The 25,458-nt window shown below is 38.3% G+C and overlaps 1 protein-coding gene across 1 annotated transcript in view; it reads left to right on the top strand.

The window, feature by feature from the left end:
• The first annotated feature begins 22,299 nt into the window (after window positions 1-22,299).
• The window catches only part of TENM2 (teneurin transmembrane protein 2), a 505,046-nt gene continuing 501,887 nt past the window's right edge, over window positions 22,300-25,458 (top strand). The window contains exon 1 of the mRNA XM_059483440.1: window positions 22,300-22,372. Coding sequence (XP_059339423.1) covers window positions 22,358-22,372 — 15 coding nt within the window. The 5' untranslated portion in view covers window positions 22,300-22,357. The remainder of the gene's footprint in view (window positions 22,373-25,458) is intronic.

Below are 25,458 nucleotides of genomic sequence, written 5' to 3'. Positions count from 1 at the left end.
AATTCTTGCAGCTGCTGGCACTGATTGGTTTCTAAATATAGGGAAATCTTGCTGCAGGAAATTTTGAGACAGATCTGATAAAAGAAAAAGGTGAGAAACTCTGTTATCAGAAAGTGGTGGTTAAAGGTCAGTTTTATGTGGGCTTCTGTAATTTATCTAGCTGCTACAACTTGAATGAAAGATTAAATTTAACCCTTTTCTGTGCACATCTCAAGTAATCAGTCTTTGGGTGAGGAATTAGACCAGATTTGTATAATTAGTATTTATCTTTTCACTTTTGATTAAGGTGGACTCTAAGTAGCATGGGAATTCCTCTGGGATGTGGCTTTTCCTTTTCCCCCATAGAACCTTGCAGGGCTGTTTGTCACCTCACACTTTCAGGGTGCACCCTGTGTCACCTGTTCTCATTGTCCACAGAACTTAAATTCTGCATTAGTCAATAATTTACATCTTTTTCCTCAGAATGCTTCTACCCTCTGCTCATTAAAGTCACTGCCCTTGCAGCAGGTGTCTGTGGGGCTCCATTGCAGAGATGTTAAATGCAGAATCATTACTTCAATGTGATAATTTTACAAACTTTAGTGCAGGAGAAAATCTTCTGCAGTAGCCCCAGCGGCTATGGCACCTCATGTGAAACAGTGGTTGCTTCCCCCTCTTCCAGAGGTCTTGTTTTGCAAAGGAGGCAGACATCATTTGTTATGAAAGAATAGATCATAATTAAATTCAGATGGTTTATATATAGAAAACCACAACAGTCAGGAGTTATTTTATCCATGTCACAGCCTGGCAGCTTGATTACAATTACTCTGCACTTAACCATGAAGCATCATCACATTATTTTTCTTCTACCATAGAAATACAAAAATAAATACACGATTATCTAAGCATAGGAGGACAGAAAAATGTTCAAGAGTGAGCCTATTGCATGAGGACTAGAACCTTCTCACTCCTGGGCACAGGAACTGTGGAAGCAGCATTTTCTTCTGTTCCCTGCTCTAAGGGACACTTGGAACAGTTCACATCTGCATTTTCAAACACAGAGACTTCTGAATGAGGAGCCTTGAAGAAGCTTCCTGTAGCAGATCGGTGGAATTAACCACTTCTGGGAAGCATGACATAAAGATCATTCTGAGGGCTTAGAATGTAGTGCAGTCTGAATTGGCGCTTGGGACAATTGTGATGAAAGGTTGCCTTAATCAGAAAGAGATGACCGCTCTCTGGGAGAGGACTGGAAAGAGAACTAGCAGATGAGCATTATCCTAAGCAATGAATAGCTGCTGCTACTGCTATGAAAGCAAAAAACCCAGGCACAGGATTGGGTTCGGGTTTGAATGGTAAAGCTTGAAATTTGCAATCATTTGATAAGAAATGAACTTTAAGAATTTTGATACCTGTGATCTGTTTGTTGCTACTAAGGAAGAGTAAAGCCAGGCTTTATAAAATTATTGCAATGTTTTATGAGACTGTTGGAGAACTTTCAAATGTCGTCCTTCACCAAATTGTTTGTTTCCTGGCTTTAAATATGATTTTCTCTTTGAAGGATATTGCAGTCTATTTCACATTGTAACTTAAATGTTAATTCTTTATTTTATAGTTTTCTTTATTGTCAGTTATATACTTTCTTTTAAAAGTGTATTTCAGTCCCTAATGCAGTTTTTTCTGTTGGACAGGAAGGTACATTCTCCATTCTCTCTTAAAAAAATATAATATCCTAATAATTAAAGTAATAATAGTGACTAGAGAAGCAAGATTCATGGAAATGGTGTTATGCAGGGTATTTTCTGCCCCAAACTTCTTTGTTCATTCTGTTATCTAGAGCAATAAGAGTTCTCACATTTGCAGGGAAAATGAAGAAAAAGGTGTGTCAATGTGTCCATAAATACACACGTGTATATCAGACTCAGATAAACTAGTGACAAGCCTTGGCAATAAACTTCTAAGTAAACCCTAAAATGAAACGGTCATAAGTACTGCCATTATTTCCTTTACTCTGCCTTTTATCTTCCTTTTCTCATTGTGGGCTAGAAATGTTTCATATCCAATACCAGATCTTAATCATTCATTATTAGATAAAACTCTTTAATGTTCTCAGTGTTTGTCAGGGCTGCAAAAGGAATGCAACCACCTCTGATTAGTCACAATTTTGGTCAGCTTCCTTTTCTTTAAATTTTTCCTAGAGCACCATGCAGTCCTTTCTGTATATTTTTTCACCCCCAGAACACTGTTCCCTTTTTTGCTGCAAAGATCAATGCCAGAAGCCTGATGCAATCCTATTATAGCAAACCAGTATTCACACACACTGCGAGGAAACACTTTAGTAAAGAAACAGATTTAAGTTTAAAGCTTGCAAAGGATTACTACATACAGCATAGAAAAAATCTTTTTTTTTTTTGAAAATAATTACAAGTATCACAAAATGATCCCTTTAATGTGAATTAAGCACGTCTTTGTGTCTGTAATAAGTATACATTTAATTTTGATGAGCTACTTGCAAGTGAATTTACGACTGCTAGAAATGAGGATGCTTTTTTCAGTCACTTGTGTCAATTGCAGGGTAATTGGCTGGTTCTTCAGAGGACTTGTGGGAAAAGCTTTGGAGTACTGTCAGCATTTGACTATGCTGTTTTATTTCCTTACTGTAAAGTACCCATAATTCAGCATAAGTTGCAGGCTCTAACCACAAAGATTATTTTATGCTAAAGAGCCTCTAAAAGCAAGGTCAAAATGCTGCCATGTGGACTGGGTGGAAATTTCAGCTACAACCTGTGTAAAAGCTGGAGAAGAGAGTGAAGTTAAATGCATGCTAAATAGAACCTCTCAGTGCATGTTGTGTGCTCATGTTGATAGAATGAATGCATTAATCAATGAGAATGCACATATGAACTAAAATGGAGCTCTATTTTTACTGGCTGTTGTGCTGTTGTGTGAAAGAGGTGGTTGATGCAGCTGAGAAGGCAAAGTTGTGCATCTCATCTTTAAATCCTGATGAGCTGCTTCAAGACAGGCAGCTATCAGAAATCCTGAGGTGGTCGCTGTTTGTGCACGAGCAGTGCAGCAGGAGCATTTTGGGGAAAGCTGGACTGTTTTCCTGTTTTCATCCAAGCTGTTGTGTCTCCTGGAGGCAGGGGGTGTGTATGTTACAGAGCAGTAAAAGACCATAATAAAGTGTCAGCATGAATTTTTGTCCCTCCTTTTATCTGTTTAAGACAGGCCATTAATGTTATTTTAATAAAGTGTTCAGTGGTTGAACGTTCTTTTACAAATGCAAGGTGAAATATGTTGTGATACAGTGTGCTCTGGAAGAATATGAAATGGTTGGATAAACTTGGGTACTTGGAAATAATCTTTCATTCATTCTGATTTTGAGATGAATACTGTTAAATAAGGCCTTCATTAGCTGTGAGTTAATTTGGGGCAAACTACTGCACTTAATATGTAGTAGATGGAAATGAAGGTGTCTCATGCTGATTGATTTTATTTTGCTCATATATTTTGGCCATTGCTCAAGCTGTGGCATTTCTGATAGCAGCTAATTAGGTTCATTCTGGGAGGATGGACAGCCCAAGTGACTCAGCAGGGCAGAGGTAAATTACTTCTGTCCATCCTGCTAGGCTTGTTAGCAAGTCATGAATATCTTGATTATTTTCCCCTTTTATTATTTGTGATGTTTCAGTATTTTGTTCTTGTGACTCATGGGCTAAAAATTAACCTACAAGAAGATTTTAGATATGTTGAAGGTGATTATCTTTCTCTTTGAAATATCCCATAAACTAGCTCTGAAGTCTAGTGGAAAGGTGGGTTAGTGAGCTGCACTATGGCAGCTTTGTGCTAAAATGTCTGCAAAACTTTCCCATGTGAAGACCAGTGATATAATTAATTTGCCTTAGAATAAATTCTGTATTTCATAACTGGTTTAAAAAATGAAATGTTAGAGAGTTGTTAACCTTGTGAATCTTTGAGGCTTAGAATCCTTTGGAACCAGGAAAAGGTGCAAAAGGCAGAGGATTTCACAGGTTGACACTATTTTGTGATTTGTGTTAGTGATTGCAGGAACAGAACTGGTATTACTAGGGAGACAGTGAAATAGATGCTCAGGGACAAAGTGTTTTTCTATTAAACACAACCACAGTTTACATAGACAAACTGGTCATGCAAACCAAACAGTAAAAGCCATGCTCCTAATTTCTTTCTCAGGAGAAGCTTTTATGATTTTGCATTATGTTTTTCTTTAGCATTCATCTAAGGTACTTCAAACATCTAGGACGCTAATTGTTCAATAAGCAGCACCTGTTCCAAATGAATACCACTCCAAGAATATTTGCTTTTATTTACCATTTCTTCCTGGATATTGATAACTAGCTGGTCATGCTGTTTGCTAAGCAATGTCTTTGATTCTCCCATGTATTACCTAAAATATCTATTGGATAAGAAAAGCTGCAGTGGTGCCCCAGGGGTTTGCTGAGATATCTGAGATCTCAGCCTGTTGGTGGGCCATGGTAACAGTGGCAGAGGCTTCTGACTCTGAATTTCCTGTTCACATTAATTAGGCAGAGATGTGAGGTTATCTGGAGCAAAATGAGTCAGTGCTGGTCCTCAGCACACAGCTCCCTGTGAAAAATCTCATTCTGCTGCTGGGCTCTTAGCATACCAAAGAATTTTTTTCTTTTGAGTTGAAATTGTTCTGGTTTTTCAAGGATGACTCAGTAAATTTCCAAAGCAGATGTGCCTGGTGCTCACCCATACAGACCAATCTGTAACCAGCATTTGCATAACGTCTGCACGTTCAAGGCCTGCTTGATGATCTTTTAAGATGATGAGAGGTTTTATTTTAAACTAAATATAAAGCCACTTTGAACTATGAGCATAAAATATTTAATCAAACTGAAATGCCTGGTGTGATAGATTCTGCAGGCATAAGACACATTTGCATAGATGCTGGTTTATGTTCACAGGTGGAAATTTATTTAAACTTAATGTTGTTTGCTTGAAAAGACGACTGTTTTTTTTTTTTCAGGGAAGTTTTTTAAAAAATGTATTTTGTGACAATTTCTCTCTGTGAATGTTAACTATTTCTGAATTCTGACTTAAAGCATCTTCAGTAAAAGTGCTTTTTAAACATTTCTAGCACACGGGTAGGTGCTGTGGGTGCACATCTGCTTTGGACCCTCCCGGTTATATGGAACAGTTTCCTACAAGCAGCTCAACAAATGGATTTCATGTTATTAATCCTCCAGTGCTACACTTCTTGCTTACTCAGGGGTAGATTTTTCTCTTGTTTTTAAGAGGGGAAGATGTGCAGACCAAATTGCAGTGCAAACAAAGATGTGGACAGCATAAATAACAAAAGTACAGAAATCAAAATGGCCACTCTGCTACCCACATTTCAGTGGTTTGAAAATATTGTTGTTATTATATATGGAGCAATGTTTTCAGGAAACAATAACAGATAACTGCAATCACTGCTTTATTTTTCTTCAGTTTATTTATCTCAACTAACACTGAATGGGTTGTTATTCCCCACAATCTTCTTTGTTCTAGCAGGATTGATGAAATCTGATGAAATATTACTCAGCCCAATTTCAGTAGTCAGCTTCTGGTAATTGCTTTGGTTACTAAATACCTGACATGAACTTTTTGTTTCCCAAATGGATTAGATTATATAAGCACTCAGTTCCCTGTGGGCATTGAATTTTTCAGCTCATTTCCATCTGAGTTTTAATGCTTTTGTAACAATGAAAAAGTTGGTTGAACTGAAAATGATTGATATGACTAAAAAGATGTCTGAACCTTGGAGGGTTTTTAGTGTTATTTTTTAATTTTTTTCCCTAACTTCTTACATGGCTGTATAAGAAATGCCTTCTAGACTTAATGAAGGAAAAGTGAAGCTCTACTTCTTATCATATTAATACAGTTTGGGGTTTCCCAAGAGAGAATTTCTCATTTGTCTCAAGGTGATTTTTTGTGTTGTACTTAAGTTGTCTGAATGATAAATAGTGCCCTATGTAAGTTACTGCTGTATATGTAACAAGGAGTAATATTGCATTTGAAAGTTTCTGATAAAGTGGAATCCAATTTTGCATGGAAAAGCTAAGATGAATTTTAACCACTGTTCACTGAAATTTCATCAGTCAATCTGGACTTATTAGGAAAGGAAAAATTATTCATTTAAACCTTTAGTGATTAGGGACTGACAAGATCATCAGAATCACTTATTTTTAAACAAAGGTACAATTTATCTTATTTATCTTAATAAAAAAATCTCAATGTAAATATCTATTACAGATACATTTGCATATACGTGTGCAAATGTATCTGTAATAGATATTTACATTGAGATACATACACAGCAATATATATAGTTTTATACAAAATTCTGCATTGTTTAGCATAAGGAGATTAATTCTGAATTGCTTGCTAACTAACATTAGTATGCGATTATTTCTGTCAAAATGTTTTTAGATATTTTTTTGATTTTAATTGGTCCCACTTAAGAAGATGGTGGATGGAAATTTACTGGCTTAGCTTTACATGCAGCACAGTTCATCCTCAGAGAGACCATGACACCCAATCCCACATGTAAAATATATGGCACACATGGTTTTGCAGTAGCTCCAAAGAAAGCTACTCTGACCTGCACTGGCTTGGATGGGCAGTTTAATAATTTGCTCATAAACTGAGAGTTTTGTATATGGGTAAATGATAAAATATTCTCTGAAGCTCTGAAGCATCCATAAGAAACGTAGGACAGGTTATAAAGGACAGAACTGTTTCATGTGTGCAATATCAAAATACCTTTCCCAGAGCTAAATCCAGGAAGAGAAGGAACCCAGTGGCAGTTTTATACAACACTTAGCCAAAGAGCTGGCATGAAAAATAACTTCAGCTTTGTTCCCCATGTTGCAATGGGGTCTGTGTCCTGAAAATGAGTAAATGTGATGCATGTATTAAAAATACTGGCTATAAGCAGGAAAAAAAATCATCTGAGCCTATTCTTTATAACCCCATGCAATAATTACATCATAATATAATATTGTAGTTGCACTTAGTTTTCCAGATTGCTTCACTCACCAATTGCCCTGAGTAACTAGAATAAAAATTGTATTAGTTAGACTAAATTCTGAATGTGTTGAGGGTAGAAACAGCTGATAATGAAGATGTCTTAGAGGATTGTTGAGTGTCAAACAAGGTGTTTGTTTTTTTATCTTACAGCAAGCTTTGCTTATGGCATGGCAGAGTGGTTGGCAGGAGCTCTGGTCCTTTGGGCAGAGCTGAGCCCTTCAGTGCAATGGGGAGCCATTCTGCTCTGTGCCCTGGCTGCTCCACCTGCGGCTTGGAGCAGTTCCTGCTCTTCCAGCCAAGCCCTGCAGGCTGGTTCACAGGCTGCCTGTGCCAAGGGCAGGCTCCTGCAGGGCTGGGATCGGGCAGGGACAGGGATGTGCTCAGACATCACCCATGCTCCGGAGCAGCAGCAGCCCCTCGGCCTCCCGAGCCTTTGAGGAGCTCCCATCTGTTCTGTCTGGAGAGAAGAGTGGAGCTGTTCCTTGGCCTGGACAGAAGAGGTGGTTGCAGGTGAAATTCCTGAAAGATATTGCATCCCCAGAGGCAGCTTCAAGAGTAACCTCACGGGATTTAGGTGTGGTTGCAGGCAGAGGGGCAAAGGAGAAGGGTGAACAAGGTGCAGATTAGGGGTTTGGTGATGTGGGACTAAAAACAGAAGATTCAAAAGGGAAATGGCAGCTCTTGTAAGTGGTGAGAGCAGAGATGCAAATTTACAAGGTATCTTTCCCACCAAACTGGGTAGTTTTAGGGCCTCTGGAGTTAATTGGTGTTATTTTTATGCCTCCTTTTATGTAAACTGCTTTGGCATTTGTCTGTCTCAGTCTCCAAATGAATCATTTACTTTTTCCACCTGCTGCTATCACCTGTTTAACTCTTCTGCTTCCAATTTCATGCTTACATCACTTCCACTTCTAATTCTTTATTAGCTTGCACAATTTCAGAGCAACTCAAAAGAAGTTTCTGATCTCAAACTCCAAATAGTCTGTGAGAATATAAAACATACATTATGTGTCACTTTTCAAGGACACACTGTACAAGTGGCTTGCTGTAATCTGTTCTAGGATGCTTAAATTTTAAAAGGCACAAGATTTTGATGGCTGATTTTGTTTCTGTGTGTGACTATTTATATTTTTAGCGCATTTGATAAAGTACCATTACACAACCAACTCTTGGCTCTGGTGTAAGGCTTTGTACCAATGTTTTTAATGCTTTGCAATGTGATTATGTAGCAATCTCTAGGTATATTAAAAGCAAATTCCCTTTCTACTGTGATAGCTAAGTCATCTCCACCTTTGTATCCTCTACCTGAGAGACCCTTCACGTCTGACTCAAGTTTAAAACACTTGTCCTAATTTCTGAAACTTTTCTTTTAAACTGTATTTAAAACTTTCTGTGTTTAACATCCTCCTCTTTTCTTCTTTGCTGACTTTGTTCCAGTCTTCATCTTATGTCTGACCCACTTAAGTGCCTGTGACTTTCCCATTCTACTGCCTATAATTGAAGCTGTTTACTTTGCTTTGTGCCCAAAATACCCCTGTCTCTTCAGATCTGTTTTCAGACAGCAAGAGCCCTCTTTACTTGTAACTCAGATTCTCCCACAGAGAACTTGTCATTGCCACAGTGGCCGCACTAAAATCACCCACACGTGACTTCCAGCAGCCCAGTTTGTGCTGGAACTGAAATTCTTTCATTTTTTTCTGCCTCTTTAGCACTGAAGAGATTTTTCATTTGGTGATATTCATGGTGTACTTCTTCTGCCTTTTTTTTTTTGTCGTGTGTTTGTGATGCTGTTAAAATGAAAATTGTAACCTATTGTATCTTCACTGTGTGATGAAGCAAGGGCTTGTGTTCAGCAGGGCTTGGGAATATTTTTTTTTTGTCTTAATAAACAAACCCTGTAATTTAACAGGGTTTTTTTTAGTTTTGCTTTGTTTTATGACATTTACAGGAAGGTAGCAACTGTAGGGCAGGAATAGAAGGGGGATATTTACACACCTCTCCTTGCCTTGTAAGTCCATCACTGTGTTTTAGGCTATTCTCCCAGTGGGAAAGTGTGAAGTGTAAGTGCAGGCAGCAGAGTTAAGCTGGAATGTCCTGCAGAGATCCACTATCACAAAGGGTAATGCTGCTTTATCGATCCTTGCCATACCGGCTCCCACAGTTGTGTTAAGCCTGTAGCAAGTGCAACCTTTACAAAACAAGATCAAGAGATATGCCTTACCATTTAAGATGAATACTGGCTTTAAAATAGGATAAAAGAATGTTTCTTAGGCATGACATATTGTTGGCATTTTAGTGTATACATGATAAAAAATCCACAGAGTGGAAGTTTGTATTTATTGGAATAATTCTTTTTTTGAGCCCTGCATCTTTGAATACAAGTGATAGGGACAACTATTTTTGACTTTGACCAGACATCCTAGAGAATTCACATTCCTATTTCTCCTCATTCTGCAATATATTACATAGTCATAATTTTGTTACCTATACTATAGGAGTGAAAAAGTACTGTCTGAAAATCTAGCAAAGACCATCATATATTTTTTGCAAATATTTTTGTGTTTTTGCCATTTCTCTGCAGTACTCAATTCCATTGCTGCAGCAGTTGCCAAAGATGTTGATAAAATTTTTCACTGGAGCTTGGTTAGAGCATTAGCTCTAACCCCAGGCTTTCAAAAGAATGCTGGAGGGCTTTCAGTTTTGCAGTGCAGATTCTTGCTTCCAGTGTTGGCCTGCACTTATAAAGAAACATATTAATGTGGTAGACCTTAATTTCTGTTTTGAAATTCACCAGTAAAACATTGAGTGCTGTAGATCTGCCTGTACTCTGTGTCTGACTGGACTGCATGTTGTCTTCAGGTGACTTAGAGGCAGAGCTGGGGGCATTAAAAGAAGGAAATGAAATAGGGAGATTGCTCTGTTCAGGTTGTGTTAGTGGAGTTTTGTTGTCTCCAGCCCAGCCTCAGTGCCTGTCCCTGGAACCAAAGGCCCTTTGTCCTTGAGTGCAGTGCCCAGGCTTTGCTCTGCAGACCTTTACAGCTGTGGCAGGAGCTTTTTTACAGGATGGCCTTGAGGCAAAAAGAAACACCTTCTGCTAAAAATTTTCATCTTGAAGTTATTATGACTGACTTGAAGAGAAATGCTCTCATCCACCAAACAGCAATGTAAAAAACAGAAAAAAAAAAAAATCCTTGACAAAAACAAACCAAACACCACAATAACACAAAACAAAGAACGCCAAAACACCCAAACAAACATAACCTCAACCAAAAAACCCTCACCAAACCTAGATACCAACACATCTGTATTTCTTCACTTTCCTTACTACACTTACATTACTGCTTGTGCTCTCTAGCAAGGTGCAAACAAGTAATATGTGACCTGTACTATAAGAAAGTTATGGAATTTCTGTATTCATATTATGGAAGCAGAATTATAAAGGCTGCTGGGAAATTCAAAGGTTCAAATAAAGCCCTGGTGATCTCAGTCAGTTCTGTCTCTTGTGAGTAACACTGCTTAATCACATAGAAGATTTGTCCAGATGAGGAGCTCAGCAATGAATTAGGAAGAATTTGGAGGCAAACTTCAGTCAGGAGTAAGAGCAAATACCTGTCAGGAAAGTCTATCTCACCCCCTTCTACTGCCTCAGCATGGGTCCATCTAAGAACCTTCTGCCTGAAAATTGTTGCAATGAATGCCATGAATAAACATTGAAATTCCTCATATTCAGCTTTGGACATAATGAAAATAGTGCAGTGCATGGACTGTAGTGCAACGATCCTCTGACCACACTGTCTGCACAGGTTACTCTTTACCAGTGAAACAATAAAATGCAAACAGGTCATTGACTGTCACTGAAGTCAGGCTGAGCACCTCAATGTTCTTTTTGTTTCATATGATGCAGATATATTTTAGAAAAAAAATTCTAGATTAAATGAGTTGTTAAAAAAATCGATTTACAACCCCCAGGTAACAGTATCTGATTCTATTATTTTGACTGTGACTAGATAAAAAAAAATCTCTGGTATGTACATGCCACATGAATGAAATGCACAGAGCTTAGAAAATACAATGCTATGAAGTAACTGATAAATAAGAGCAGAATTCCCTATTTTCTTAAATAATTTTACACAATCTGGAAGCAATTGAGAGAAATGTTTCATTGTTTTAAAACTTTTGATCCTCTATTGCTAATGTCGCATTAAATCAGTACTGTAGTATCTAATTATTATTATAATATTGTTGTCTAGTATGAACATAATAACATTAAACTATTTTATTTCTGTGCTTAAAGAAAGGAAGGAGCACACCTTAATAAAGCTCTCCCTTTTGTTTATGATCCAGATTGCAGGTGTGATAAGTTCTAGCAGAATTAATTAAAGTCTGAGGGTGAACTCAGACCTGGAAGGGTGGACTGGAGAGATACTGTCTTAAAATGCAACATGTAGCTGACAGATAATTTCCTTGTTAATTTAATTAGTTGGAACTTTTTAAAGGGTGGTTGATAGCAAACATCAAAACCTGCCTTCAAACAGGCAGCTGTCAAGTATGGGTGCTTAGGTGAGAAATATTCCTGAGAATGTTCTCATTTTTACCAGTGTTTATAAGCCATGGTTGGCTGTTGTCTCTTTTCAGGTTCGTTTATTTTACTCTGCAATGTAATCAAGAATATTTCCAGAGATGGGGATAAGATGTTTGGATTGGTAAATCGCAACCAAGAAAGTTGTTGTTGCTATGTTCCATCAAAAAGTTGTGGGCAAACCAGTTAAAAAGACTGTGCTGGAAAAGTAAAACTAAATAAATTAAAACCTCCAGTGCTTTCCAAAGTTACTAAACTGTATTGAAACTTTGGGTAAAAACACATTATGTGGTAATTTTAACACAAACATTAAAACCAGTCATACAGTACAGCATAGTCAAAATATGGAACAGTTGCTAAAATACAGGAATTCAGGCTTTAGGGAAAAAAATGTACTGTTATTATGCCTGCACTTGGAAATGCACAGTAATGTGCAGCACTTTCCTGATCCCCTAGAACCTTCCACCAAGACATTAGTTTTTCATATTGTTAGAGGAAGCCACACATGAGTAGTTTTGATAATCCATGGCTGGAAACTATTCCCCCTCGCAGTCCTTGGTGTGCTGTGTGTGCTGCAGGCACAGCTCTTGTCCTCGGGTTGCTGTGTGAAAAGCAGGAGGTGACACCAGGAATTTCATCCATCCTAGTGCCAGGCACGTTGTGTCCCACACTGTTCCCTCCCAGGTTTGAAAGGGGATGCTGCAGTGACCAATGTCACTTGTGAATGGGCAGATAGTGCTCCCAGCCCACAAATCTGCACTTGTGACCTTCCTTGTCCTGAGAAAAAGCTTTCCAAGGGAAGAGCATGGGCTGAGGTGAGTAATTCCACCAGACTGGAGGCAACACGTGTCCTACAGGTTAAGGACTTGCGTAGGACAGCTGCTCCAAAGCCACTGACAGTGCTTTAGCTGTGTATTTAATAAAGAGTACACTTCCCATGGAACTGGTTAGGGTTTGGTGCTTGATTTTTAATTAATACTCATTGCATGCAAAGGTATTAATGATATTCTAATAAATGGTGAGATGGTGATCAATGGCATACCTGTGTTTCAGGGAAGCATTCTGAATAATTATTCCATTCTGATATTCTGGTTAATTCAAGTTGGGGTTTTTCCATCTGGATTATTTATAGGTAGCACAAGGCACATCTTTTTGAGACATTCCAGTCTGTAGTGAATATATTATGCTTTTATGTAGGAGTATAGTAGTAATCCTTTAAATTTGGGTAAATAATATTCTAGAGTCATGATATATTGAGAGAAATGCTTTGAGTTTTCTGATGTGGTGGCTTTCAGAGAGGTGCCTGTATGTGTTTGCATGTCAAGGATTGGAAACTACAGATAAGGTAAAAAAAAACCTGATGTATGAACAGACTTAAAGCTCACCCTGACCCTGAGTCAAATCACTTTTGAGATTTGGAGGGGGAAAAAAAGTTCCATATTATCATTTTTGCACAGCTTTGCTATTTGGTTCCATTAGGGACTGGAAATGTGGAAATATTATGGAGTAGTTGCTGTCAATCTGAACAAAATTGAAATCTCATTAGCCTCTCTATGAGGTGAGATCTAAAAGCAAGGTCTTGGCCACTTGTGGTCATTAAAGAACTCACTCATTGCTCACAGGGGTAAAGGTGTTAAATACAGTGTCTTGGACAAATTCCAGTTTGTGAAATTAGGTTTGGCCTGAATTCCCTTCCAGTTTAGTACTTTCCTTCTTGTTCTTAACTAAAGTGTAATAATGTTTTGAATTATTAAATGGATTCTCACGTGTCCTAAGCATGACTGCTTTTCAGTGACAGGAAAATTGTGATGATAGTGTATGTTAGACCTTAATGGAGTAATATAAACAAAAAATTACAGCAGTCTTAAGTGGAAACCACAGTGTCAAAGCTTTACTATACAGCAGTTTGGGCATATATTGCCATAAATGTATATATAGGGGAAAAAAAGTACCTTGATTCCAGCTTCCTTTTTTCTGTAGCTCAGGTAGGTTGGATCTATAGGAAAAATCAGAAACATGTAATGAAACAGAGGTTTACAAGTGGAAGAGCAGAATCTCTGCAGTCAGAACCATGACAGTGGTGTAACTGAGACAGGTACAAGGGAAGAGCTGTCTCAAGGATGTAGAAATGTAATGTACCAAACCTGTGTGCTTGGGCATCTCCTTGTACTTCAGACATGGGCACCTGACCAGTTACTGCAGAGTCAGTCAGGCTGTTTGCACAAGTCACCTGCTCTGCCATGACTGGATCATCATGTTCTTGGATCATGATCTTTTTTTTTTTTTTGGTCATTTACGGACAAACTATTGTAAATCTTCATGGAATACAAGTAATCACACAGTAATACCAGGCTTTTGATGCAGCATATTTACACCAGATTTTATTTTCCTTAGTTTGAATGTTCCTTTCAATTAGTTATAGTGATATTTTTTTTCCTCTTTTACCTTTTTTTTTCCTTAAAGTAGTATCCTATTTTTTCATACACTACCTGTTTTCTACACTCATCCACATACTTTTTAGTTCAGGCTGTTTTAACCTTTGAATTATGCATATTCAGCTTGTCAGTCAGGGCAGCTCTTGCAACATTTCAGTAGAAATTACTTCTCTAAGTCTTTTCCTCAAAGACATATTTCTGCTACATTAGAGTCTGCTTTGAAATCCAGTGAGAATACACTGTAGAACCAGAGAGCAAACACATAGATAAGTAAAAAATGATAAATGAGCTTCTGTTGTTAATAGTAGCCATTTTGTAATACTCCTAGGAGTCCAAACTGTTGTTCCTCACATGTTTACAAAATTTCATGTATTTCCTTCTCAATCTTTCCAAACATACCTTATAGAGAACATGCAGTTTCTTCAATATGTTATTGTTCTTCCCATCTCTTTTTAGAGAATAATTTGGTAAAGCAGGTGAAAAGTAAGCCAATATTATTGTGAGAGCTGTAAAAATAGGGGGTGGAGTATTTTATGATTTTTTTAAGTTGATTTGAAAGTATTCAAATATACAATTATAGTTGTTTAATTTAATGCTGAATTTAATGTTTGGAAAAGTAGGGGAGAGTGAAGTGATTGGGGGTTTGAAGGATGGGAAGGAAAAAAGTCCATCTGATTGTCATGAGAGGTCCTGAACTGGTTCTCCACAAAAGTGAGAAGTAATTGCTGCACTTTGATTGTACAGCCACTTAGGTACTTGGCATGCATCCCAAAGAGACAGAACTAGGGAAAGTAGCAGCCAGTTCTCCCTAAATACAGTGAGAATTTCACTGTTTTGAGGGGTGACAGAAATACCTCTGAACCTCTGCCTGGTTAGGAGCTCATCATGATGGGTCTCAAGGAGAATTGCATTTCCCTCTCATAGGATAAATTGGGCATTATGCCTTTGTCTTGGTAGATTCAAAACTGCTTTTGTTCTAACTGGTTTTAGAAAAAATATTTTCTTAGTCATTCCCTTTCCTATTTGATAAGAAAAATAACAAATACAGTGTAAGATTTAGGAAGTTGTGTGATATTTAAAGCAGCCAAAATTTGTTTTGCTCTGCTTTGTGTTCATTCACCACAGCCATGACCGACTGTGCTGGGCTTCAGTCTGTAACTCAAAAAGCTGCAAATTTACCAGAGGAGGTTTGGCTCTGTGCCTCCAGGAGCTGTTGTGCTACCACTGATCTAAATCATGGTGTCTAAGCCAGGCAGATTAAAATGCTCACATGTAGTTTTTCAGGTACTCCATCAGAAACTAGACATTTTGCACACACACGTCTATGTGTGTGTGTGTATATATATATATATATATGATTAATCGATTGATTTTTAATAACTACCTTCTGATATATTTTTGTTTTCTGATAAATGTTTTGATCTCTGCTGAAAGAAGAAATCTATTTTTTCATTTAACATTCAAAACTATATCCAGCAATTTCTTTGTTGAGCAAAACAATATTATTTATGCTGCAATCCAGCTAATCTATTAGCTCCAAGTTGAAATCATATTACCTTTCCTCACTTTCTACAATAAATTCTACTTTAGACAGCTTTTCTCATAGGAATGGCCAGCATCTCTAAAAGCAGGGACATAGGTTGAATGTTTAAGGTAAGATGGGTTTAAAGTGAAAATACCCTCAAATATGTTAAATATTAACTATTTTGTCACATGTAAAGACATGAAGATAATAAATGGTAGTGTTACAAGGTAGAAATTATATTTCCAGTGCAAATAGATATAAATGTATTTTATTCATTAAAATTTAATAAATTTAATGTCCAGGGTTCAGTAATTAATTTGCCACATGCTTGAGAGTACTTAATAGCCCTGCTAGCTAAATTAGGACTATTAACTGATTTAGATTTCAAGAAATAGTTAAGTGTATACATAATGGCACCACTGGTAACATAATTTGGCAATGAATTGTACACATTAAAGCACATGTTCAATACCTGACATAGGTATTGGATAACTAAACAAATTTGTGAAAATCTAGGACTAAATCATGAGGAAAAGTGAGAGCAGAGGCCAACCTTCCTAGGGATGTTACTGTAGGGGCATAGCTGGCAGAAGTGGTGGGGTTGAAAGCAGAACAGAAGAGGAATTTTCTAAGGCACAGGGAAAAGTGAGTCCTGTGAAACACAGCTGTGAAAGTGTTCTGCCTTTTATCCTGTTTTATCCTGGTGTGAGTGGCAAATGCGAGGGGTAGGATCTGTGTAGGACCTTCTACTGACTCTGCTGCTCAGGCTTGGTGGTTAAAAATTTGTATTTGGCTGTATGATTGTGCAGCCTCGAATCTACTGAAATGAAATCATCTCTCAGCTCTTCTGTGCAGAAAAATTCTCCATGAGGCAGAGACCCCAAAGTTCAAGTAACTAAAGTTAACTAGAAGGTTCCTCTAGACACAAACACCCACACTCCACCCTACCCTCAATTTTCAACGTTTGCACAGTGATTGACAAAGGTGTTACTTTATTTCACTTTTAAAAATAGTGGAAGCTGAAGAATAAAGGTTATGTCTTAGTTCTGTTGCAGCATCTGCTGACTAGGACACCTCCTTTCCATGGTTAGTCATTGAAATGCTTTGACTGATTTGGGAAATATGGCTCAAAACTTCTGTGAAATTTCTTGTCAGCATCAGAGTAGTGAGTCCCAAGTCTCTTCATTTCTTGATTGCACGTATTAGACATGGGTACGCAGGCTGACAATGATTTTACTGCAGAACTGGCAATAATGATAGGTTAATTTTAAACACATTTAAATCATCATTAAAAACTGGAATTCTCACTGTACTCACAATCAAATGTTTTCTCATCAAAATCTGGAAATGGAAATTACACAGGATGGAGTGATGTTGTTCTTGATAGCCAGCCTGTAGGAGAGTAGAGGTTTGTGGTCTGTGAATGGATGGACCAAGAAGGGTTTGAACATGGCTGAGTTGCAAAACCCCACAGTCAAAGGTGTAAAAGCCAGCTGACATCAAATTTCTAGGAAATCTTAAATGCTAAGTATGCTAAGTATGACCTGTTAATATGAGGTCTTCCCAACACATATATTGTCTCTTACAAGGTTTCACAGCACAGACCTTGCTTTTTTAGAGTAAGGATCCAAAGCTCCTGAAGGTTTTGCAGGAGGTACTGGAGCATCATGATTTCCATCAGATGCAGCATTTACCTTCATCTTGTTTTCATGAGGGGTTTGGTTGGTTTATCCTTCCTCAGTGAATTGGGGTTTTTTTTAGAGTGTGTGGAGCTGCTGGTGCATCATTTATATGTGTGTAATACCTGAGTGGTCCATGTTTTATCTTCATTTCCTGCTAATTTCTACATTTAAATATTAACTAAATTTCAAGTATTTCTGGATCAAATTTTTTGAGATATATTAGTTATTTTGGGATTAGAAAGTCATTTATCACTGGTGCTTTGTTGCCAGACCTGTGGGGCTTTGTGTCTTTTCATTAACATGCTTATGGAATAGAACCAAATGTGTGGAAACTTGGAATTAGTCTTTCCACTGTATGCTAAACAAGTGTTGCTGTTGCCTTTTAAGGGAGTGTGGCTTATTGCTGCCTTTGGGGCACAGGGAAAGGATGGAAGGGCACAATGGTCAGGCAAAGGCTTGTGCTCAGGTGATACCAGATATCAGTGAAAGACTTTTGGAAGACTGAGACTGGTGAACTACTCCAAAAAGGCCTAAAATTGGCAGACACTGGAAAGTGTAAGCTATGTGCTTACAATGAGGTGCATAAAACATAAAGCAATATTAGTTTGTATTGTCACTGCTTTACAAACTACTTTGTCACAGCCACCCTGAGCTCCAGGAGGAAGCCTGTGGTCCCAGCTGGCTCATTGATCATATGCCACTAGTTGGTGCAGCACACACAATTGAATTGCTTTCCCTCAGGGAAACAGTGTCTCCAGGTGTGCTAATAATAAAATTAATAGCTTAGAGAAACTGCTTGCCACAGCAGCTGTGGCTTTACAATGAGAGGATCGATTCTGGTGTTTAACTGTCCTAATTCCACAGTGGATACCCGACTCAGCCACCGCTGAGCTACGTTCAGGCTCACAGCTAATCAATACAGCCCTGATTTAAAACAAAGAGCCAAGATTCCGGATTAGAAGTCTTTCTGAATAAAAGGATGTAGGTTAAAACTGTCAACACCCTTCAACTAGTGTCTTACCATAAAAGTTAGGAATGCTTCAGCTAGTGCCTCCACTGGAAACGGATGTGATTCTACTGACTGTATCCCACTCATTTTGTGAAGCATTAGCTTGTAAATATTAGGATGTAAAATGGCACTTAAATCGTTCTGACCTGCCATTTTGTAGAGCTTCATGAATTCTGATTGTAATTGATAATATTACTTTAGTGTGAATAATGTATGTGGTCATACACCGTAGTTATTACTGTCATAGAGCGCTGCTGTCAGTAGCCACAGATGTGACTGCCAGCAATGTGTCTTGAGGGGCACAAATGCTTTTCATATTGGATTTTGAGAAGATCCTGATTGTGAGTGCTTATAAATGTCAAGGTTTAGCCTGTGCATGGAAGAAAATATGCATTTTTATAAGTTGATAGTGGAAAGTGAAAGAGCATTAAACATTATTGGACATGGGGCTGAAATTTCAGTGACAGCTTCTTAGTGGCAAGAGAAATGAGAAAGACATTGAAAATCACAGCTTGTTTGCCAGAGTTGGGTAGGGTTTGTTTGCTTGTTTTATTAAACTTGCAATTTGGGCTGATCAGAGCCTTTATTGTTCTTTGTCTTGCTTATGTCCTTAGATGACAACAGTTCCACCACAGCTACCTACCACAATTTAGCTCAGCGAGGAAGGGAGCTCTGAGGCATTTCTGTCAGCCATTATACACAGCAGCTCCCTGCAGGGGGAAAGTAAATTCTCCTTCCCTCTCCCTTGGAGTCCAGGGAAAGGAATCAAAATCACCTCTCCTTATTCTGGTGGCATTCGATACCACCAGAAGAGTGTGGCTTCATTTGATTCTTGCAAATTTAGGAAATTAAAGCTAACCATAACAAGAAGTTTGAGAGTGCTGCCCTAATCTAGTGGAGGCTTTGTAGGCAATGGGCAATTGGGGGTGGTACCAGACATAAAAAATATAAAGCAGGTGGGGAAGGAAGGGCTTCTAAACAAATATAAGTGTTAAAATGCTGTTCATACCCTAGCATAATGAGAGCAAAACCAAGCCTCTTTATGCTGTGTTTCTAAGGCAGATAACTTTAGGTGGTTGCTGAGAGATATTGGGAGGAATGCTTTGTGGTTTTGATTGTTTGAATAAATAAATTTGTTAGGAAAAATGTTTTTGAGTTACTTAAATACACTGCTGGACACAGGCTTCCAACGGGGAAGCTCTTAAAGGTGCAAAAAGTCATTAAGCAGCAACCAAGTTTTCCCTACGTGGGGAGCATGGCCTGTTTAGGAGGGCAGGCAGGTTCAGCCAGACTGGGTGGTGTTTTTCTGAGGCAGCAACTTGAGCTGGTTGCTGAGAGATATATTGGTGTACTGTGGCATCATCTCCCCAAAGATCTCACCAACACTCTCAGAGTTCAGCTGCTGTCCTTGGCAATAAGGAGACTTGGTGGGGAAAGGAGACAGGGATGAGAAGACCCAATAAAAAGCACATTTAAAAGGGACTTCAGCCACCTCCAGTGTACACCAGTGGGTAAAGCATTGCTGGTGTGGATGGGGAGCATCAACAACAAGGAAGTGCTGGTGGTTTTTGCAGGCCTGAGATGTGCACAGTGTTCTTTGTCTCAGACATGGTGTTCTTTGTCTCGTGACTCTGGCCTCTATTTGCTCATTCTGCATTGCTTATTCTGACAGATGTGAGAGAGGTCTGCACTTATATTTCTATCAAGTGTGTTTCAGTGACTTTGCTTTATAATAAATTGCTTTAATTTTTTCAGCCTCTTAATGAATTAAACAGCGTCCAGAGATAAAATGTCTCAGGATAAATAGTTTCAAGAGAGTATCCAAGGCCACAACTCAATCACTAATTAGTTGTTTTTCTTTTCCTCTCTGTGTCCCAGTGCCACACACACTTCGTACACAAAGGTTGAGGGCAAGAGACGAAGATAAATGTTAATAGCAACCAACTTTTCCCTAAATAGGGAGCATGGCCTGGTTAGGAGGGTGGGCAGGCTGAGAATGAGCCTGTGTGCTGAGTTTCTGAGGTAGGAACTTTAGAAGATTTCTGGGATATATTGGTGGGAATGAAGGCAGACCCTTGTGGTTTTGATGGTTTGAATAAATAAATTTGTGAGGAGAAATGTGCTTTGAGTTCCTTGGGTACGCTGCTGGACACAGGCTTCCAATGGGGAAGCTCTTAAAGGTGCAAATTGGAGTTTGGTCTGTTGCTTCAGTGCATTTGCAAGTGGTGGGACTGAGAGGCTGGGAAGCGTTAGGAGATCTGTAGGATTGTGTTCTGGAAGAAATCCAAGAAATTGGTTTCATCTGAAGAACAGAGTTCAGATGGGAGATTAAAGAAATCACGTCTTTACCACTGCATGAGGCTGTCCATCTGAACTAGACGGCTGCGTGAGGGGAGAAGCTTAGAGGTCTCACAGAGGTTTTTAAGGTTTTTTTCCAGTTGGTGTCATTGCAGGTGAAGTTTTCCACTAAGCTATGGAAAATTTGGGCTACATTTCCAGTCTTTTCTTAACAGCTGCAAGCTTTCAGCTCTTTATTTTTAAAAAAAATTAATTTTCAAGAGATGAGTGTATGCTGCAGAGAATTTTTTTCCAAAACTGTTTCAGGTAAAGCATATTCCTCCAACATACGACTACAAGTTGCTTCTTCACTCCAAGTTATATGGATTTTTATGAAACAATAATGTTATTGTTAAACCTCTTAAGCTGTTGTAAAATCTGTTAAACCTCCTAGTCGTGTGAGAGTCATTTTTACATAAGAAAATGTGATGATATTGTGTCAGTCACATTGCAGTAATGCCAATGCATGGTATTGGCCAAACTGGTTTTTGTTCCATTAGCAAATGCCATTGAGTTTTTTATGGTGCTTTAAAATACATTCAGCTTTAAGAGAACTGGTTTTAAAGCTGCAGAGAAGCCTCAGTAACTGACTAATAAAGAGACATAATTTAGTTTTCATTAATATTACACTTACAAGATTAAAACAATGAATTTTTATTAAATAGACTTGTAGAAGAAGTCATTTTGATTAAGACACTGTCGTCATATAATGGATGTTGGTTCCATGCAGAGTAATGGATGAAAATTGCCGCTAGGAAGGAAAAAAAAAAGGAAAAAAATGTGTAGAAAGAGTTGAAGAAAGAGTTGAAGGCAAAGGTTTTCCTCCCTGGCTTGCCAATACTGACAAACTTGATTTGTCTGCTTTTAATTTTATGGAGTTAATAGTTGGCTTAGAGTAATGAAGTATATTTAATTTTTTGTAGAACTTCTATAGATGATTTGCTTTAGACCTAATAATTTTACCTGTTTTTTTGAAAGTAAATTTCAGCTAGCTCTAGAGGGTTTTAATGTTACGGTGTAGTCTTGAAAATTGCTAACAGCCAGTTTAAAACCACCAAAAAAATCCTGAGGAGTTTCACTGGTACATTAGGATTGAGTGTGTAAATTAGAACCAATTTGTGGATGTATTTGCAAATTGGTCTCAAGGAAAGTCCCACAAGCACAGCCCAGTGTAGGACACAGATTTGTAAATAAACGCTGTCAGAATGCCCTGGAATGCCTGTGTGGAGCTGCTGTGAGGCTGGCATGGCAGGAAGGGATGGGCTGGGTGCAGGTGCAGCTCAGGGCTGGCATGGCTATCTCCCTGATAAATTTCAAAGGTTTGCTGTGAGCAACAGAGGTGTTATACTTCTTAAATATCTTGTAAAATATGAATCTAAGCCTTGAATTGAGTTGTTAAGCTTTGTTCAAGTAATCTATCCCTCCTGTAGCATCCAGTATAACTTCCCAAAATGGAAGGTTTTGGTTTGTGATGGCATTAAGAAGATAGTGCCAAACTCTAGGGGGATGGAATATAAGAAAATAAAGATGGTGTAGAAAGTTATCATACCCCTAAGGAGGTGCAGCTGGGCCAATTATCAAAGATCAGGAGCAGGCCTGGCTTTAACAGGCCACAGCTGTGAGCAATGAGAAGAAGATGTTCTAACAGAGTGGGGTGGCTGGGTGAGAGGGGAACTGGAGTCAGTGGCTGCTTTGTGAAGGAGAAAGAGTCAGAGCTCTGAGGAGCTGACCATGAGAAACACCGAGGTATGGAACTTTCGTGATAAGGAGACAACAGTATGGAACCCCTGTGATAAGATGACAACCCCAAACAAGTGCAAATCCCTGTCTTTGATTTTTTTTTTTGTTTTTTTGGTTTTTTTTGATAATTTATTTAGAAATAACCTAAGTGCCATTTTGGTTTTGAAGAACAACTGTATTGTATAAAAGTGGAGTATTTTCTTTCATTTATAGATTTGGGCTCTAGGAAGAAGGTGTTGCCAGGGATTAAGTGTAATCAAATTCCAACTCTCATATCTTAAAAAATAATTCAGCAAATGAATGAAGGACAGAAAATATTTTCAGTTATTTCTACAATATATGGCTTTGTGTTGCATTGAAAATGCCAATAAGCTGCAGTTCAAGAACAAAAGCATGGCAAAGAAATGTAAGTTCACGATAATTCAAAGGCCATGGTCTTGATTATCCTTTCAATGAATAGATGAATGACACTGAAATTTTATAAGCCTTCTGTGGATATATTTTTGTCTTACACAATGACTGTTTATTCTCACTTGACTTCAATGAAATTATATGACAGGTAAATGTTATTGTTAGTTACAGTCTGAAATACTTTTCATCAGTGTTGTCACTTTAGTTTTCCTGTTGTTCAGACCCATCTTGCTGGAGAATATAAGGCTATAATACTTTTATAGGGCTTTTTACTATTGTGTTTCCTGCTACATTTCTCATCTTCCACTGGAGAGCCAGAACTTTGAGATGGAGGATCTTCTCAGATCTTCTCTCCATCCCTGATTTCTTTGCCAATTGTCTCACTTATTTTCTGTCACAAAAAAATGCTATTACTTGATTGCACATCAGAGTTTTTGTCCATCAAAATGAAAGGACGTGCAATCCATACTGTGCTGGAATACTTGCAGGAGAAGCAGCACTGCCAACCTGGATGCTCAAAAGGCAGAGATGGAAACTGCTACGTGTTACTGCACCAAGTGACTTGGAGGAGTCTTTCTTAGGCAGTTAGTCTATCAAAATAATTTTTAAAGAATAGTATTTTTTAGATAATGTACAAAAGATAAGGTTGGCATGTGATTTCGTACGTTGATTCCCTAAACTCATGTGGAACATGAGCATCTTAGGAAGGGAAAGCAATTATGAAGAAGCTTTAGGTCATAAATGTAAAATAAATCCTCTATCATTAATATCAGGTGATGTCAATCACTTTTCTCTTGCAAATAATCTCTATAAATAGAGCAATTACTACATAAGAAGTCAATTATAAACTCTTGCATTGTGGAAAAAAACAACACCAGACGTTGGCTTGTTGTCATTTCCAGAAAGGCTTTAACCTTTTACTAAAAAATAAATAAGTGATTATAATTCAGTGGGAAGAAGCTAGAAGAGCTGTTAAAAGAGAAGAAGAAAGTGATGTTGCATAGGATCCCTTCCATAGAATGTAGGAACTCCTTTAGTGTTCCTCAGCCGAGTTCTGATTCTCATTATTTGAATTGAAATGCTGGATTGAAATGCAGAGCCTTGGTCTTTGCAGGGCCATGGGGGCCACGATTACAATTTGTGTAGTGAAGGGAAATGAGTTTTTTGAGTGAAGTTCCTCAAGCCTTTGTTCAGCAGGGTGGCACAACACCAGGCATTCCAGGACTGACACAGCTCTGCAGCAGGTGTGGATGGTTTACAAAACTCTTTTTGTTGTTCCTGAGTAACTTTCCCCACATGCCTTGGAAGAATCCAGGCAGTCACATACTGAGTGATGGACCACAGTTTCAGAAATTAGCGCTCTTGTATGCAAATGTTAACATGATACACCAAAATAGCACCTCCCCATTATTTAACATCTCTGTAGATTAAACTGATGTTTTGGGTAATAAGAGTCGGGGTAAGTAGTTCTTCCTGTGTTCCAGTGACACAATTGGTTTCTTCTTCCTGTGCTATAGAATTAGGTGCAGCCAATGTGTGTTGGCATTGTGGAGAATTCTGTAGGTATGATTGGGCACCACAGTGTCCCTGCTCTGCACTAGAAATGCCCAGAATAAATAGAAAATTTAAATATTAAAATGTGATGTCTCTACTACTTGTAAAGAAGGAGCTTGTAATACACATCTAGAACATCAATCTCCTAGAAAGGAAGGATAAGGTCAGTTAGATACAAAAACTGGTTCTGAGGGCCTCCACTGACATCAGATATGTTTGCAACAGACTCAAGTTTTAGAAAGTTTATTAATTATAGTGAGGGAGCAGCCACATGCTCCAACTTTCATGTACACATCTCTTTGCTGTGATTCTGAGGCCTCCTAATCGACCATTCTGCTTTTTTATTGAGTTGGGATGCTACTTCCAGTACTCTGGAATGAATACAGTAAATGTGTGTGCATCATCAGTGAAACCTGGGCAGAGAGGTCTGATGCCTCTTCATACATAATCAGTGATTCTTGGGTCCTGAAATGTCTGTTTCACAGTAAATGTGTTGTTCTTGTATCAGTATTACAGGAAGATCTCTTCTGCCTCCCTGTTTGGGGGTGTCCTTAAATGTGAAAGAAACTTCACTGTATTACGTATATACACTGTAGTTCTCCCTGTGGAATAACGTGACTATAACTGATGTGGTTTGTTCTTATATTTATTTATTGATCACTGTACTGAAAGTTTCCCTGCCAGCTCTGTGTCATTGGTGCCTTTGCAGAAGGCTGACTTGCCTTACCTGGGAAAACTTCTGGAATTGTAGTTCAAGGGACTGTGAGAACCAGACAAGTTTTCCTTCTAGAAATAAACATTGTAAAAAGTGAGACACATTTCCAAAATTCTGTCTAGGAAAATAGCTGTAGCCTTTATCTGTGGTAGCTACAAATAATTGTGACTACTCCATGGTGAACGTGTAACTTGATAAAAGCATTTAAAGGGATCAAATTATTAAAGTGAGCTCTTCAATCAAACATATCTGTAGACTAAAACAGGCTTTGGAAGTAAACACGAGGTAATTCTGTTTCTGAGATGCAGAGAAAAGTGAGGTCAGCACCTACACAGGAGTGGGAAATTGTGCACTACCAGAGCATGGGGTGTAGTACTGCAGTCTGCCTTCTGTTTGGTGAGCGGTTCCAAAT

Source organism: Ammospiza nelsoni, chromosome 16 (genome assembly GCF_027579445.1).
Source record: "Ammospiza nelsoni isolate bAmmNel1 chromosome 16, bAmmNel1.pri, whole genome shotgun sequence".
Taxonomy (NCBI): domain Eukaryota; kingdom Metazoa; phylum Chordata; class Aves; order Passeriformes; family Passerellidae; genus Ammospiza; species Ammospiza nelsoni.
The sequence above is the reverse complement of the archived record's forward strand: the minus strand, read 5'-3'. Positions and strand labels throughout refer to the sequence as shown.